This window comes from Phaenicophaeus curvirostris, chromosome 3, assembly GCF_032191515.1.
Source record: "Phaenicophaeus curvirostris isolate KB17595 chromosome 3, BPBGC_Pcur_1.0, whole genome shotgun sequence".
Taxonomy (NCBI): domain Eukaryota; kingdom Metazoa; phylum Chordata; class Aves; order Cuculiformes; family Cuculidae; genus Phaenicophaeus; species Phaenicophaeus curvirostris.
The window spans coordinates 86,702,345-86,719,329 of record NC_091394.1 but is presented as its reverse complement, the minus strand read 5'-3'; the positions used below and the strand labels follow the sequence as shown (position 1 = coordinate 86,719,329).

The 16,985-nt window shown below is 45.0% G+C and overlaps 1 protein-coding gene across 4 annotated transcripts; it reads left to right on the top strand.

The window, feature by feature from the left end:
• The first annotated feature begins 1,119 nt into the window (after positions 1-1,119).
• KLHL38 (kelch like family member 38) lies at positions 1,120-8,603 on the top strand. Of its 4 annotated transcripts, none has more exons than XM_069854601.1 (5): positions 1,120-1,315; positions 1,970-3,343; positions 4,742-4,847; positions 6,825-7,452; positions 8,346-8,435. In XM_069854601.1, exons 2-4 carry the CDS (start codon positions 1,994-1,996, stop codon positions 7,109-7,111), a joined length of 1,743 nt encoding a protein of 580 aa, XP_069710702.1. In that variant the 5' UTR covers positions 1,120-1,315; positions 1,970-1,993; the 3' UTR covers positions 7,112-7,452; positions 8,346-8,435. The 4 variants fall into 4 exon arrangements, with proteins under 4 accessions (XP_069710702.1, XP_069710705.1, XP_069710704.1 ...); XM_069854604.1 differs by having other exon boundaries at positions 1,965-3,343; XM_069854603.1 differs by having other exon boundaries at positions 1,865-3,343.
• The last annotated feature ends 8,382 nt before the right edge of the window (positions 8,604-16,985 follow it).

Here is a 16,985-nt window from a genome sequence, read left to right as displayed (position 1 = left end):
TGGTGAAGCACTGGAACAGGATGGTTGTGGATGCCCCATCCCTGGAGGTGTTCAAGGCCAGGTCAGATGGGGCCTTGGGCACCTTGATCTAGTGGGACGTGCCCCTGCCCATGGCAGGGGGGTTGGAACTAGACAATCTTTAAGGTTCCTTCCAATCCAAACTATTCTCTGATTCTATGACTAAAGCAGCTCAGCACCCATGGAGACCTAACAGTGACTGGAGGACTGTTCACCTGCCCAAATATAGGTGATACTTACTGGTGACCTGAATAACTCGGCAGACTTGGTTGTATTGCCTAGACCTCTCTGGCTGCACAAGGAGCCTTGTTCATGTGCAGATACCTGCGGTTAGGGACCCCATCGAGGTGTCTGCCCTGGGGAGCTAAGTGCCACCCTAGGACCTGCCACCCTGGAACCTTGGTTTCCAGGTTCCTGCACTTACTTTGGCAAACAGCTCTGGTCAGCCCACCCAGAACACTGAGCTTCCTCAAGCCACCTCTTCAAGTCCTTTGCTATGAGCTTCAGAGACCTGAGGCCCTTACACAAAAGGCCACAACCTGATATTTTCTATGTGAAATATCAAGCAGTGTCATAAACCTAAATTGCTCCAAGAGTGAATTGTCCTCTCTTCTAGGCAGAAGTAGCTGGGTTCTCCTTTCCCACCCTGGGGCAGCCCTGGGTGCAGGGTTCCCAGCTCCCATCAGGCTGCAGCAGGCCAATGCTCCCCAGGTTTATCCATAAGGTGGAGACACAGCCTGTCCCACTGGGGTCCCTGGAAGCCCTTGTCTCTCCCTCTTTCTCCATGAAACTACAGTGACAGTGCATTACCTAGTGTAAGGCACACAGACTGTTTACAGGCTTCTAGAGTTCCCAGGCACTTTAGGACAGGGTCCTGCCGCTGTTTCCAAATGGACAGCCAGGACTTTTATAAATGAACTTTCCTCTTCGTGTCTATTTATTATATGTAAACATTTGCCAGAAAAACACCACTTGGGCATGCTCGGTACTGGCCAGGTCATTGCAAAAGGCAACGGCGGCGTCACATGTGATAACAGTGAGAAGACCGTGTGTGCCTATTCTTAGCACTGGAATGTATACAATGCCCCACTGCCTCCCCGCTCCTGCGCACAGCTCCCGAGTGCGGCAAAAGTGACTTCAGAATAAACACATCCAGAAATCACCCTCTATGAATCACTTACCTACTGAAAGAAACGTCCTGTGGGTTTATAGGTTTTTATCCAGGCTCTAGCTATGGAAAATCTCAGCAGAGAATAAACGACAGAAAGTAAGTGCATGCAGTGAAGGACAAGAGAAGGTAAATGTTTCTTCCCTACCGTTTCACTGCAGGTTGAGCAGTTAGCCAGGACTATAGATACTCATCGTATTGTTCTGCCTGGCATTTAATTTGCTCATTGTGTGTCTGATTAACATAAAAACCCCACAGCTAAGCAGAGTTAATAAATAATTGCTTTAATGCAGATTCCCAGTCTCTAGGGTTTCGTTTGCCCTGCTGCAGAGTTCAGCTCTGCCAGATTTACATTCTTTGGGAGTGACTAACTCTAGGGGAAAGAGGCGCAAGCTACTAAAATGCTAATACTTTATAACAGTGTATAAATGTCTAAGCGCATTTCTTCAATGTGATTAAAATGAACAAACCAACTGCTTCAGCCATCCAGCTTTCATCCCAAATCAGTGAGATAATTTCAGTGCTTTTGCTTCTTGCCAGGGACACAGGCAGTGCTGACCTCAGAGCTGCAGCCTATCTGATAACTTTATGAAAATTTTAAAGGGTATTGGTGACATTTTAGCTTCTTTATTATTTTCCCACTGTGCTTAACCCATGTTCCATTTTTACATGTAACAGTGAATAGATATTTAGAGCAACATCAAAGTCCCGATTTGTTCCCTTGGAGCTGGATATTTCAATAAAAGCTGCTAAGATTTCTTAATTTTTTTCTGCCAAGTCCAGAATTCATCTCTCTCCTATTTTGCTATGGAGGAAGAATCCACTGAGAAGCTTCTCTTCAAAGACCAAGACTTCTCCTCCGAACTGCTGAGACAGCTGAATGCTCTGCGGCAGAGCAGGATGCTGACTGATGTTACCCTGTGCTCTGGGGGCTTCGAAATCCCCTGCCACCGAAATGTTCTGGCTTCCAGCAGTCCATACTTCAAGGCAATGTTCTGTAATGACTTCAGAGAGAGTCGCCAGGCTAAAGTCATCCTGAACGGCATCGATGCTGAGACTTTGGATCAGATTATCCTTTACGTTTACACAGGGGAGATTCTTATATCCACTGAGAATGTCCTGTGCCTGTTGGAGACAGCCTCCATGCTGCAGTATACTAAGCTGTTTGAGGCCTGCTCTGCCTACCTCCAGGACAAGCTGACCCCTGACAACTGTCTGAGCATGATCAGATTAGCAAAAATCTTGAACTGCCAAAGCCTGAATAAGAAAGCCAAGGCTATGGCTTTGAAATGCTTTCCTGAGGTGGCCTATTCGGAGGACCTGAAGGACCTTTGTCCATTGGAGCTCATCGATTACCTTGGGGATGATGAGCTTTGCGGGGAGGAGGAGCAGGTCTTTGAGACACTGATGGTCTGGATCCGGCATGACCTCCAGGCAAGACAACACTACATCCAAGAGCTGTTCAAGAAAGTCCGTCTTCAGTATGTCCATCCAACTTTCCTCTTCCACTTCATTGCCAATGACTCCCTCATTCAGTCCTCAGCCACTTGCAGGAGCATCCTTGAGTCAGCCCGGAGACATATGTTTTCCTTACACAGCACCAGCGCACCTGACATCAAGCCCATGCTGCATGTTCCTCGCAGATACTCCAACCAAGAGTTTCTCATCATCATTGGTGGCAGGAAGGACAGCCAGCAGACCACAAGGGATGTCCTGCTCTATGATGACAAGACAAACCAATGGCTAAGCCTGGCCAAACTTCCCGTGCGCCTGTACAAAGCCTCTGCAGTGAGCTTGCACAGCAATATTTATGTGCTTGGAGGGATGCCTATTAGCAATAAGAAAAGTCCAGTCAGTGATAATATTTACATTTATTCCCTCAAACTCAATCAGTGGAGGATGGTTGAGCACATGTTAGTTCCGCGTTACTCCCAGAGAAGCTTGGCATATAAAAATTATATTTTGTCATTTGGTGGAATTGGCGAAAACCAGGAAATCTTGAATTCTGTGGAAAGATACGATAGTGTCTACAACACCTGTGAGAGCATGGCAAACATGCCTGTGGCGGTTCTTCACCCTGCTGTTGCTGCCAAAGATCAGAGGGTCTACCTCTTTGGGGGAGAAGATATTATGCAAAACCCTGTCCGACTGATCCAGGTAACGGTCAGTCCTCCTTGTAGGTACTTTCATATAAGGTTTTCAGCAGTTCATTACCTTCTTGAGGAGGTTTATTGTGAGTTTCAGCAAGAGGCAGAATAGTTGACACGTGGCTTCAGGGAAAGAGCTTGTCTGCAAAGAGCATTACAACTCTTCAGTTTTCCTCTTTGATTGTTTCTCAGGCAGAAGACCCAAGGTACTTTCTTGGATGTCAGTCAGCTCTGCTGGTGGTGGGCACTGGGGCCACAGCTGCTGCAGGTGATGCTGTGGCAGGCAGCAGCTGACCCCCATACCTGGCTTCATGACTGTAGCCAATCTCACTAAAATCAGTGCCTTCCACTTGGCAGCCGAGCTGGGGTTTCAGCTGCACACCTGCTCGCTTGCAGCAAAAGCAAAGATTTGCGATCATTAGAGCGATTAGCTTCTTGCTTATCAAAGTGCCAGAACTTAAACTGACAGTTATTTCGCAACAACAGTTGTCTTAAAGATGTGGCTCCTGCCACATGTTGCTGGCTCTCTGCCTGCTTTCAGCAGTTACGCTCGACTAGGAGGAAAAAATAGAAGAAATCCTTTCTTATCTGATTCCAAGCTTTAGCAACATTGAAATTTTACTTTCCCTATAAGTGTTTTTCACTGGTTTGAGTGTTTTATCTAAGAAAGATCATTAAAGGCTAAGGTGGCATCCAGCAGATGAGCAATACTTCTTTATGGTGATAACACTACTTGATTATCAGGGGGAAGGATATTAATCTCTTGGTTAGTGGGGAGAATTATCCTGGAGATATTTGCTATATTAAGAAGGGGATGACGTGACATTGAAGATTGCATCGCCCAGATACAGATGACTGAATGATCACCATCTGGCAACAGCTCTTTTTCTCACATCAACTGATGACTTAGATACCATTCTTAAGTCCCATCAACAAGTCCCTTCGCCAAACTGAGCACATACCAGCCACTAGCACAAAAATAGCAGCTGGGCAAACGCTGTGTCTGCCAGCAGAGCTAGGTGAAGTTCAGGTTTGTTTGCCCAGGAAATTGTTAAGACTGAGGCAGGAATACACAGAATAACTGGAAAATGAAAAGAAATGGCTTGCAGTATCCAGGAGATATAGTGATTTGATGGTCATGCAAAGATTTAGTCAAGAATCTTGCATATGGCAGATAGACTCTGCCTTAGTGCACATGCTAGCATCTCTTGAGCAGATAAGTCTGGAGAATTAGAACGCTTTCCAAGGGGACATATTGGGAAAAGAAGTGGGTAAATTCTCACCTTTCCAGCAGTTCGAGCCAGAGGGTTGTATTCATTAGGACAAAATAAAAAGTTCCTCTGTAATGACTATTGCCAGTTAAAATGCAACATGAACTGCCGCATGTGTATCTTTATTTATTTGTCAGGTTTACCATGTCTCCAGGAATATGTGGTTTCGGATGGAGACCAGAGTGGTAAAGAACGTCTGTGCACCAGCTGTCACAATTGGAGACCAGATTATCATCGTAGGTGGTAAGAACTCTGTTTTGTTCTCCCTCCCACCTCCATTGCCCAGGTCCTGTGGGATTTCACAGCCTTTCTGCTTGGGGTACTCCCTTAAAAAGCAAGTGGAGCTTGGGAAGGAAAGGAGGAGTGCGTGTGCCACCCTCCATAAACATCTCTTGTGGGGTCTCATGGCCATGGAAGTGGGGATAATTTCTCCATGAGGCACCTTCTTACTCCAAGTAGCAGGACCTAGGTGGGATGAAACTGAGGAAACCTCACTGCAAGTTACTGCTCTGCAGTAGAAAGGAAGACACCAAAGACATGCTGGTCCCACTCCTCCCCTGCTGACTCACAGCCTGGCCTTCCTTGACTACACCTCCAGGAAGGATGAAGAGCACAGTTACCACAAGTCCGTGGATGGCTTGTTGGGATGGGTGGACTATAGGGCTATGAGGTGTTGATTAGTTCTGTAGCTTACTCCTGCAGGTAATTGTGAAATGTCCTGAGAGGGGCATGAAACACTTGGAGAGGGAAAACTTCTCAATGTCTTTTCCAAACAGAGGATCAGCCTCTGTCCATGGCATTTTGATGGAACATGTGTCATTGGTAATATGGTGCCCTACAGTCCTTAGTGCAGCTTCCCTGACCACAGGCTGGCATGAGGACGCATGTGTTAGGGAAGCTTTAGCAGAGACAAGGATTGAACCCAGATCACCTAGAACTCAAATATGGAGTCATCTCTCAGCAAGAGGCCACTGCTACCTTTTGCAGTGAGAACAAGGGAGAGCTGAGTCAAAAGGCCTGAGACTATCAGGCTTCTGTGTGGAACATTACCCTGACCTCAGACCACAGTGCCCAAAATATAGTATTTTCAAGTCTCTTATCTTCAAATGCACTAATCTGAAGGGCCTATGTTGACTCAAGTCTGAAGATGATGAGCTTAAGTTCTCAATTTATGTTTTATTTATCTAACAAAAGCCACAGAAATTCATGTTAATTTTAAACATCTTTCATTTCAGTTGAAAGCAGAGAGAGATTCACCATGGTCAGGTTTTACTTACCAGCTTCCATGCCAAAACATTTGCCGAGCACTCTTAGTTTATCAACAACAGTAAAACAAAGCTAACAGTTTCTCTTAAAAAAGCTTTCATCACATTTCAGGTTCTCTTTGCATGACTGATCACATTGTAACAAAGGGGAGTAGGTTTACCTAAGAAAGATAGGCCTTGATTTTCAAGAAGGAAAGTAGCTTTAAGACCTGCAGAACATGGCACAAAGCAGTTTGCCATGGACACTGTAGGTTATCGCTCAAGATTATGCACAGGGATACACAAGCAATGTATTGCTGAGTACCAAGCTTCCACACCTCCACTGTTCCAGGGCAATGGCCTGGTACCAGCCCTGACCTCTCAGAAGATGCGAGGTTGCACCACCCCACAGTGGAAGAGCTGTCCATTGGGTCAGTGGTGTGGTGGCCAGCAGACCAGCATAGATGTGGCATCGAGGGCCTTGGAAGTGGGGTGAACACTGGTACCACCATGCTGTTGATTACCCAGCTCTGTTCAGTAGACAGCTATGACTCAACAAAGCACTGTTGCTTTGTTCTCATAAGTCATTGGTTTCTGTATTTCCACTTGAAGCTCTAGGATTCTGTTGGGTAAAAACAAATACTTCAGAACATTTAAAGACACATACAGAAAACTGCAAGCTCCATCTTGTGTTTGGCAGTTTGCTTGCCTCATCTGATGGGCTTTATGTTCTTTGTTGAGTCATGGATACCAAGGTGCTATGAAACAGAGTAAGGGCAAACAGAAAGGGAAGATAGACAGACGGGCATTCTTGTGACACATCATCACTTCCCAGCTTAGATATCTTAATTCTGTCAAATTATGTATCAGTGTACTAGGTTTTATTGAAGGCTAGCAAGAAATATATTCTCATTCCTTTTGCTGGCCATAAGCTCTAATTGCCACCTGTCTCTTCCACATCTGGCTTTGCATTTAGGGTACACTCGGAGAATAATTGCTTATGATACAAAAGGCAACAAGTTTGTTAAATGCGCAGACATGAAGGACAGACGAATGCATCATGGGGCCACGGTCATCAAGAACAAGCTGTATGTCACCGGAGGACGATGTCTCACTGCGGACAACATCATCAAAGACTTGGATTCCTTGGACTGCTATGATCCAGAGACTGACACGTGGACGTCAAAGGGAAAACTGCCACACAAACTCTTTGACCACGGGTGCCTTACACTGCAGTGTGTCCCCTGTTCTAACCTTCTCTAAATGACCTTTGGTACTTTGCAGGACATCTTCTGATTTCCTTCCCAAAAGGGAAGAGGAATCCTTATGGGGTCCCAGAAATTCCCACAAATAAAGGCACCAGTGGCATTGTCATTCCCTGAAAGCTGTGCCAGAAAGGTCACGAGTTTTGTGCTCATGCCATGTTCACCTGACCAGTATTGCATGTGGTGCTGCTGAGTCCTGCCTGGCCTTACACAGAGTCTCAGCAGAAAATAGGAAAAAGATACTGTGTAGGAACCTGGCACAGGATTTGGCCTTGTACTACTGACTTTAAAATTAAGGTGAATAGGAATGGTGGTATCTCCAGGGAAAGTAGGATCTAGGTAAGCTGCATTTGTTAGCGTTCAAACTCAGTTGCATGCCGTGGCCCTCTGCTGCTCAGTGCTGACCAAGATTTCTATTTGGGGTGGTGGGAGCATTTAGAATAGAAAGCCCCAAGCTCTACTCTTGTAGCCAGCCCAGCAGCATCTGCCTGCATTAGCTATGGTAGTCATCTCATAAGAAATAAAGTTTTAATGTTCCTAACAGCAAAATAGAAATTACAAAAAAGCTGATACTTTGATTTGAACTGTCACATTGCAACAAGATGCAGATTTGACTTTTTCCTCTTTCATAGAGAAGATTTTTGTTCCTTCTGACTGCTCTCCAAAGGAGTGGGAGAAGGTGGGATAGAAAGGAGAATTGTCTGCATCTTCTTTTCCAAGGGATCTTGTTTTGCAGGGAGCTTGCTTCTCCTTTTGCACCTGGGTAGATTGCATCTTTAGCAGTAGGGTTAGTTAGAAAGCCCTGGCTGATAGAACTCCTGAAATCTGGAATAACAGAGGATACATGGAGATGTCTTTTACATGGGATGTAAAAGAGAAGAGATATTTGGAAGGAACATTTTTTTTCTCTTTCTCCTCTCTCTAAACCACTGGAAAAGAGCAACAACAGAAAGCCAATGACAGGAAACCAGCTTTCCAAGAAGAGCAAGTCTAAGTTTGCCACTTGGCAAAGCAGCTTTGGCTCCACAATATTTCTGTGGGGTTCTGCCACTAAGTGCATATTTTGAAAGGGAGGGGATTAATCATCAGATACTGAACAGGCTGTGAACTGCTGTCAGGTCACCAGGCTTGGTAAGATTGCTGAGATAGCAAGAAGTTTTAAAGCTAGCTCTGATGACCAACATCCAGAGAAAGGATGACAGAAACAACATGCTTTTTTCTCTTATTTGAAGGAAAGTGGGACTCTTCCAAGGGTACAGAGTGGCACGAGGAAACTCAACCCTCCTTTTCACAGAAGGCTGCATGGCCATGTGGTCACCACCATGCTGCAGGACACCAACGCCAACCACAAAGATCCCCTCCCATAAATATGTATCTGGGAGCAGAAAGGAGACAGAAATAGTTAACAAAGTGGGGGGCTGGAAGGAAGAATTGCATAGCAACTGCTATTTTAACAATGTGAAATAAATTGGTTATTATTGTTTGTATGAGTTCTGTGTCCTGGATTCCCCATTGTTTCCTCTGCATTGTTGATAAAGGGAATTGTTCTTCTACCAGTGGTTTTTGCCAGGGCTTCCTTCTAAGGATCTGAGTAAACCTGCAAAAAATGAGTGGGAACCCAAACTCAACTCCCAGCTCAGAAGCCTTTGGCTGTGTTTCTCCTCTCTCTTTCAGTCTATATCATCATCTTCTCCCTTCACAAAGCACGGCTAAATCACACGACTTGCCAAATTGGACTGGAGCAGTGATTCATTCTGCTTCCTCGTAGGCCAGCTCCAGATCTCTGTAGAAAGAAGCCTTGTCATGGCCAATTATGGAAACTCTGCCCCAGGGAGATGTTTATTCCAACCCTGAAGTGCTGCCTTCCCAAAGTTCTTCCTGTTGTGACCCCACTCAGCTCCAAAACTCCAGGAGATGCCAGTTGCTGCCATGCATTTGAGCTGACCAGGATTCCTGCCAGGCTTCTGACTGTGCCCAGAACCAGGGAAAAAAAGTTGACTTGGGTCCACAACCCCTTGTTTGCAAACCATCACAACAGTTATTGGTTTATGCTTGGAAGCAAACAGATTTTTTTTAATTCCTGTATCATGTAACTAGTGATTTTCTTAGCATTCATGCAGGGACCAAATAGTATCTTGCATAGCTGTAGCTGAGCAGGAAATGGGAAGTGTAAAGGAAAGGGATAGTCACAGCAGTACTGAGCACAGCATCTTTGCCCTGGCCCTCGGGGAGCCCTCACATCACCCCCAAGTCCCTGGAGATGCCAAGGACTGTGGCCAGTTCTGCTCAGGCTACAGCCCTGTGCTCCTTCCCTTCACAAACTCACCGCTTCATGCCCATAATTCAAGGAATTTGGGTTTTCTGAGCAGTAAATACAAAGCCTGGTTTCTAATAGTCCTCCGTCTTATGTCTTATTGGCTTTGAGGCCAACTCTGGCAAGAGCTTCTAGGGGCCTTTGCAAAAAGGGCTGAAAGCAGAGAACAGTGTTGGGCCTTCCCAAGGCAGACAAGATCTGGCAGAATCTGTCACTCACATGGAGGCAGCAGCACATGCAGCTTCTGGGCAGTGGATCTCCAGCCCAGGGCAGATCCTATGGAGAAAAGGGATGCTACCTTTCTAATCTGGTGCTGGCCACCACCTGGCCTGTCTAAAGCAATAGCCAGTACTGTCCTAGGTGCTTTGCAGTAGTCATGTCAAGTGGTGCTATGGGCAAAAGCAAAGGTTAACCAAGGTACCCATTTCTCAGGGAGGTGAGGAAACTTTCCCAAGAAGGATCTCCAAGGCCACCACTACTTGGAACACTTCTGAGTCACCACACGCTTTTCCAGAGGTCTCATCATCCTAATATTTGAGCATTGGAGCACTTGGTTAGATGGGAGTCCTGCATGGGAGAATAGTAAGGTACTTCACAAATACAATGATGACCCCATGAAGTGGTGGGAATTTGTTGCTTTTCATTTAATAACTATGAAAGCCAAGGAAAAGAGGGGTTTAGGAAAGGGTCAGTGATATGGGGGTCAACTTTTATAAGAGCTGAGCACCTGTTGCTTTTTTTCAAATCATGGAGTGTGAAGGCCCATCACCTCCAAGGTCTCTTTCTTGGGTGTTCTGAGACAGTCACTAAGTCATGGAAACCATAGGACCACATGGCTGAAAGCAGCCTGCTCCATGGGACATCGAGTTACTCAGTCCCTCATGGCAGGTGCTTCTCCAACACATTGAAAATTTCCCGTGAGAGACATTCTGTTCCCTCCCTAGTTCCCTGAGTGTGTTATTAACCTCACAGCTTTTAATACTGTCTATCCTAAATCTCCTTTGCTGTACCTTCTGCTGTCCTCACAGAGATAAAGGGCAATCGATTACCCTTTTTGATATCACATATTTTTTTACATCTATAAAGTTCATTAGGATGTTTCCAATTCTGTAGACTAAACAAACCCAGCCCTTTCAATCTTTCCTCATAAGTCATGTTTTCTAGACCACTGATCATTTTTGTTGCTTTCCTCTGGACGATTTCCAGTTTGTCTGTAATTTTTGTTTATTTAAGTGCAGGGCCATGGCTCAGCCTCAGGGCTGAGAAGGGCAATAAAACCCTGCTGTGTCTTACCTATAGCATTCCCAGTCTTGTAGCCCAGAATGATTTTACTTTTTGCAGCAGCAGCAGATTATAGGCTCGGGTTCATCTGTGCTTGGGATTAAGGAATGCTTGCAAGTTTGGGCAAGGTCACATGGAAAGACTGCAGGAGATCCAGGATCTCCCAGGGTTATGCCATAACTCCATCTTTGCTTTGCTCACCAGTGTCCTGAGCCAGATCCCATTGAAAACAATGAGTCTCTCCAGGGGCTTCAGCAAGGGGCTTTGGACCAGTCCCTAATTATTGTGTTTTCAGCTGGGTTCATTTCTAATTCTATTAATTTTAGCAGTAAATATTTAATGTTTGAGTCATTTTTTATCCTAGGGGAAAAGTTTGAGGCAAAAAAAAAAAGGGAAGGAGAGGATTTCATTTTCTTTTTAACTTTCTTCCACTTCCCTTGCTGCAAACTCAGAGCTGAATCCTGCTGCACAGGCAGCCTGTGGTGGCAGGCAGCTTTGCTTTGATCTTGGCAAAGAGCTTCGTAGGTTAAGCCTATGTTTTTAAAACGTAAGCATTTATCAAACAATACGATCCTTTCCAAGAACAGCCTTTTTTCTTGTGCAGTAATATGTTTATAATTATAATGCATTTCCTGCTTCTTTTTGATTAAACACACCTGACAAACTAGGAAAGATGTTGATGCATAAATAAATGGGCACTCCGAGTTCATCGCTTCATCGGTCTTTTTTTTCCAAAAGCAAATGAGTTCACTGTGAGGTGAATCCTCTAGCTGAGAAGGAAACAACTGGGGAGAGCATATATGAATACTGTACAGCGTAATTTATCCCTGGCATTGTTCCTTAGCCTGACCTGAGAGCCATTAATAATTGACAGCGGCAAAAACAATCCCTTTTTAAAAATATAAACATCCATACTTTTTTTCCAGTGCCTTGAGTGCTCCCACACAAATGTTGAACAGTCATATTCTCCATGGCACAAATGAGCATGAATTCCTTGGTGCAAGCTTGCATGAGCAAAAGTGTTAAGACCTGCTAATTAGTAGAGTGCTAATAATGCTCTCAGCAGCTGTTTCTGATGCATGTGCCCAGGGTCCAAATGAAGCACAGTGCATATGGAGGTTGCTATTGCCACCAAAGTTAAGGGGGCTCCTCGGGGCTTGTGCTGGAGCACTGAGAGATTGATCCGGCCTCTTGTGTTTATTGAAGTTTCCAAAATAGTAGCAGAGTAGCGAGGAGCCCAACTGCTCTGTCACTCGGTAAGCCACCCGCTGACTCCAGCTGCCGCTTGTCACTTCTCTCCCCTGGGCTCTTTGTTTGCCTGCATTTCTTTCATGTTGCAAGAACTCTTTCTGAGAAAAGCAAGGAGCAGCACGTCTCATGCAGCTCCAAGTGGTCAGACGGATGACTTGTGGCTGCTTCAAACAGGAGGCGTCTCTGCAGCTGTTGGAGAGATTTGGCTTTAGGCTAGGGGTGAGCCAAAATACAGCTGGAGCTGGGAAAAGGTGGCAGAACCTGGTCTGGTCGTCCTAGTCAGAAAGATGTCTATGAACCACTCTCCTATATCTAATCCTCCCATATCTGGTCCTCTGAAGTTTGTTTCTCAATCAGGCTGTATCTTCTGATGAATAAACTGTGCTCCACCACCCCTTCAGAAAGCAGGCATGCTGGGACAAGAGCAAAGGCAAGTCCCCTTCCTCAGTACCCCAGTGCCACAGCTGTAATGACATCCCCTGAGTTTTGCCCTGGTCTTGGCATGCCGCTGAGGTTTCTGCCTGCTCTGGACACCTTCTCAAGCTGAGCAACTGGGCAAATGTGCTCTGCAGGTGCCCTGCACCCGTGTTTGGAGCTGGCAATGACTGCCCAGAGCACTGGGAAATGACACCAAGTACTCTCAAGTCCAGATTTTCAAGCTCATGGGATGCTCCTGGTCTGGTAAATCAGCCAAATCCATTCTGAGCCTCAAACCAGAGCCTGACACCTCTCTGTGAGAGCTGAGGGACTGCATTGGAATGTGTCCGGCCCTGAGGAGCAGAGAGCAGACTGCATGGATGGTGCTGCTACATGACACTCAGCTACAAAGCTTCAGTGCTGGGAAAGCGCAGTGTTTTATCCAGATCAGCAGCAAGCCATGGAATTAATAGGGTTGATTAAACCATTTTGATGTGCATGGTATGTGGAGATAAGGGTCCAGCTCCCAAGGGCTTCCAGTGAAATAACAATACGTGACAACCCCTGACGGGGTGAGGAAGGCTGCTGGAAGACAAGTACAAACCAGGGGACCAAAAGAGAGCAAAGTCACCATGAACTTGCTGGATCTGTTTTGATGCTGAAATGACGTAGACCCTGGCACCAGGCAGATTGAAAGTAAGGGAACTATGCCTGCTTTATATTGTTATGACACATCTACTTCCCTGAAAATGACATTAAAGAGTACCAGAGGCTCAAACATTGTTCTGTTTATCTGTTCCCTGGGTAGGGCTCTTCATCTTAGAGACAGCCTAGCACTGCAGAATATGGCCCCTGTCAAGAAAACTTTGCCTCTGGCATGGGGACTGTTGCTAAGCGTGACATGGGAAGCCAGCCCAGGGGGTCAGAGTGTGAAGAGCTATTCTGCACTGCCGCCTGGCAGAATGGCATCCCTTTGAGGCATGCAAAGGGATGAGCCACCAGAGGAGATTCCCTGGCCATGCACTGAGGTTCACAGATAGGAAGACAATGGCAGAGGACAATTCCTCCCCAAGATGTTGAGCTGGGGTTCATCCTATGCAAAAGCATAGAAAGGCTCCTCATCACCCACATAATGTCAATGGTGCCCCTCTGTGCTTCAGGCCACATTTCAGCCCTGGGACACCCTTGCAGTGGAGCTTGCACCTAAATTAGCCATTGATGGGAGCTCAAATTCCTCCTACCTTCAGCACAAACTAACCCATGCTTGTGCAAGCAACGCACACATAGCCATGGAATCCTAAGACGATTCCTGGCAGCTTAACTGGGTGCCAGCTCAAGTCTTGACCAAAGAGGAAAGCAGAGAGGTCCTATGGGCAATTTTCAAGGCACTGTGATATTTAATGGGTAATTCAGACCTTTTTACAAGAAGGTAGCCTTTGGGCTCGGGAGGTGCTGGCTGAAGACCTGAAGTCTTCTAGCCGAGAGACCTTGTTTAGAGCCTATAAGAGTTGTCTTTCTGCTCATTATAACTTGGAACAAATGTCAGTAAGTAGAATCTGTTTCTTCTCCAGGCATAGGGGTCTCGGGAAATTTTCTCAAGAGAAAAACAGCAACACGCAGGGAAAGAACGGGTGCCTGCAAACTGAAACACAAATGGCAGAGAAGCCAAAAGCATGTTCACCCTTCCAAGCCTGAGCTTATGTTTTTAATGGCATGAGATGTGACACGCACAGTCAATCATAGTCTTCAAGCTGAGAATCTATTATTTGTGATGGCAACATAAAATACAGAGATCCCTACTCCACAGAGCTTGCAAGAGATTCAAAGCAGAGGACACAGATGACCCTCAGAGCATCACCATCCAAAGTTTCAAAGCATCCAGTTCATTTGTTAGGCAAAAGCAACATGTTATGCTATAACCTGGATAACTTTGGCTCATTGGTCCACAGCCCATCCCACAGATCAGCACATAAATGCAATCAAACAAGTCCCTAGGCCCAGAGCCTCCTGGAAATGCAGGCAACAAATGGTGTATGGGCATTAGCTGCCTAACACCAATCTCTTCTGTCTCCAGGAGCCCCATAGCCAGAACAGTAATATTACCCTAAAACATACCTAGGAGAAGAGGTGTTTTCCCCTGGTTTTCAACAGCTAGATTTTCCCCTTCCCCAGGAAAAGCAGCAGAAGGTTTGGGACAATTCTAGGAAGCGGCACACTACTGGCAAAGTGGATCCCTTCTGCTTTTAAAAACAAATGTTTTATAGAGTGAGGAGAGAACATTCAGACAGCTCAGGGCTCTCTGATTTCCAGGAACAAACTATAAAACCCATTTAGGTTGACTGAAAATACTTTGGCATTTTTCTTTCATATTTCTAAAGCAATTTCAAAGACACAGTGATAAGAAGTGCAGACTGACCTTCCTAGGAAAGGGAAATGCAGCTAGGAAAATGATTACATGGATCAGTAGGGTTTTGCCTTCATCATATTTGATTATAGAACACATTTCGTGGCTGGACCCATGCAAATACATGGACACATTGCTTTGTGGCTGCGGGATGTTGGTGAACTCAGCTTAATCAGGAGAAAATCTCTGCCCAGGTTTTAGTAGAAATCTGCAGACACGGTGCTGGTAGAATCGAGGTACTGCCAGGCTCAGAGGGATATGGCACTTGAAAACAGCATGAGTCATTTGCCCTGGAGCTGTAGGAGCAGGGACTATCCCAAGATCTAGATCAGATTGGTGAATCAGCAGCACCTGACACAGTTTAAGAGGTTAAGCCTATTTATAGATAAATGAGGGTAATTTTCATAGCTGAAGGCATTGGATTTTTTTTTAATAAATTCATAATAAGCCCCAGGGAGGAGAATACTGAGATCTGTACTCAACTTACTCCTTGGAGATGAGAGGAAGTTTGTCCAAAACAGAGATGGAGTCAGAGGAGCCAGAAACTCAAGACTGCATTATTTTCAATGCATTGGTTTTTATCCACTCATAGGATTGAGTTATGCTTATAGGACAGTGCAAAACTTCACTGTGGAGCCAGATCTTGATCTCCCTGCCTGGCACACAACTGGGACTCCCCACTGCACTTGAGCAAGCGCATTTGATGGTGAAAACTGGGAGGGACAAATCAGGTGTGCACCTGTGAGGAAGTCCCTTCTTTACAGCGATCATAGGATCATAGAATGGCTTGGTTGGAAAAGGCTTTTGAGGTCATCAAGTCCAACTGTACTTGTCCCCTGCTAAATCAAATGCCTGAGTGCCGCATCTACTCAGCTTTTAAATACCCCCAGGGATTGTGACTCAACCACTTCCCTGGGCAGCCTGTTCCAGTGTCTGATAACGCTTTCCATGAAGAAATTTTTCCTGATTTCTAATGAGGCTTTCTGTTCATCATTTCTTGCTTTACTTCACACTTTACTCTTGGTTATCATTGATGGTGGACATTAGAGTCAGTTTGCTAGTGTGTATCACCAAATTTATGTGGCATCATCAGTCAAGTGAGAAAGGATGGGACTGGCTGAGTGATTGTGTGTAAAATCTTATTGCTTTTACGTATCCATTGCCACATCATTAAAATAAGGATGATACTAACCCCACAAGGGCATTGTGAATGAAACCACTAAAACCTGAAAGATGTTGTCTTGTGACTTGCCAAAGACTGCTGTTGTACAATCCCACTGCAGCTACTTGCTTTTTAGGAAGTAACTGCACCTACAGAAACAGTGCTGTTAAATTAATCTAGTGATGATCTTAAATGAACTGGTAATCAGCTGAATAAGTACAAAGACTTATAAAATTAATATGGGACTGATTTTGACTGAGGCTACAACCCACACACACAAAAAAAGAAGAAACTCAATTGCTCCTTTAAAGACCTACCAGTGTTAAGAAAATCCTTTTGTAAATAATAAGGCTGAAGTTACCCCCATCTTCTTTTTCTACAATGAATGTTTGTACACTCCTTTCCACAGAAATCAAGGATAGATAGAGTATGGAGTTATAGACCCACTGGGAGAACAGGCCATATGAAAAGGACACAAACACTTGCAGGGTTTATGAGTGGATCATGTCCGTGGACTGGTAATACTTTTACTTAAACAAGGGCTCTTCTGCTTGGAGATAATCTCCCAAGTAAACATGAAGATATGAAAATCATTCCTTTGAGGTCATCTGAAACTTTTTTTCAGATTCAGAGTAATGATATAGAGCACGCCATGCACTCATTTCATTCCCCAGTCCACAGTTCCAGATCATGCCAAAACATGGCATTTTCATCACACATATTTCCACATCCAAGTTATGTAGGACTGCATCCTCCCTTCTTCTCCTGGAAAAGCAAGTTTTTCAGTTCTTTCAATGTTTTTGCACCAGCCTTTCTGAGACGCCTTCTCATAATCTCCCCTCAGCATATGTTTTATTTTAAAAGGATAAAAATGGATCACAGTCTCACACATTCTTGCTACTTTCAAGGTTCTCCAATTACGTTATTTATATGAATCCATTCCCCTTTTTTTAGGGTTTGGTTTTTTTTTCGTAGTTTAAATTTTATATTCCTAGTGGCAAGGACAGAGACCTGCAGGGTGTGTTGTTTTTAAAAATCATTTT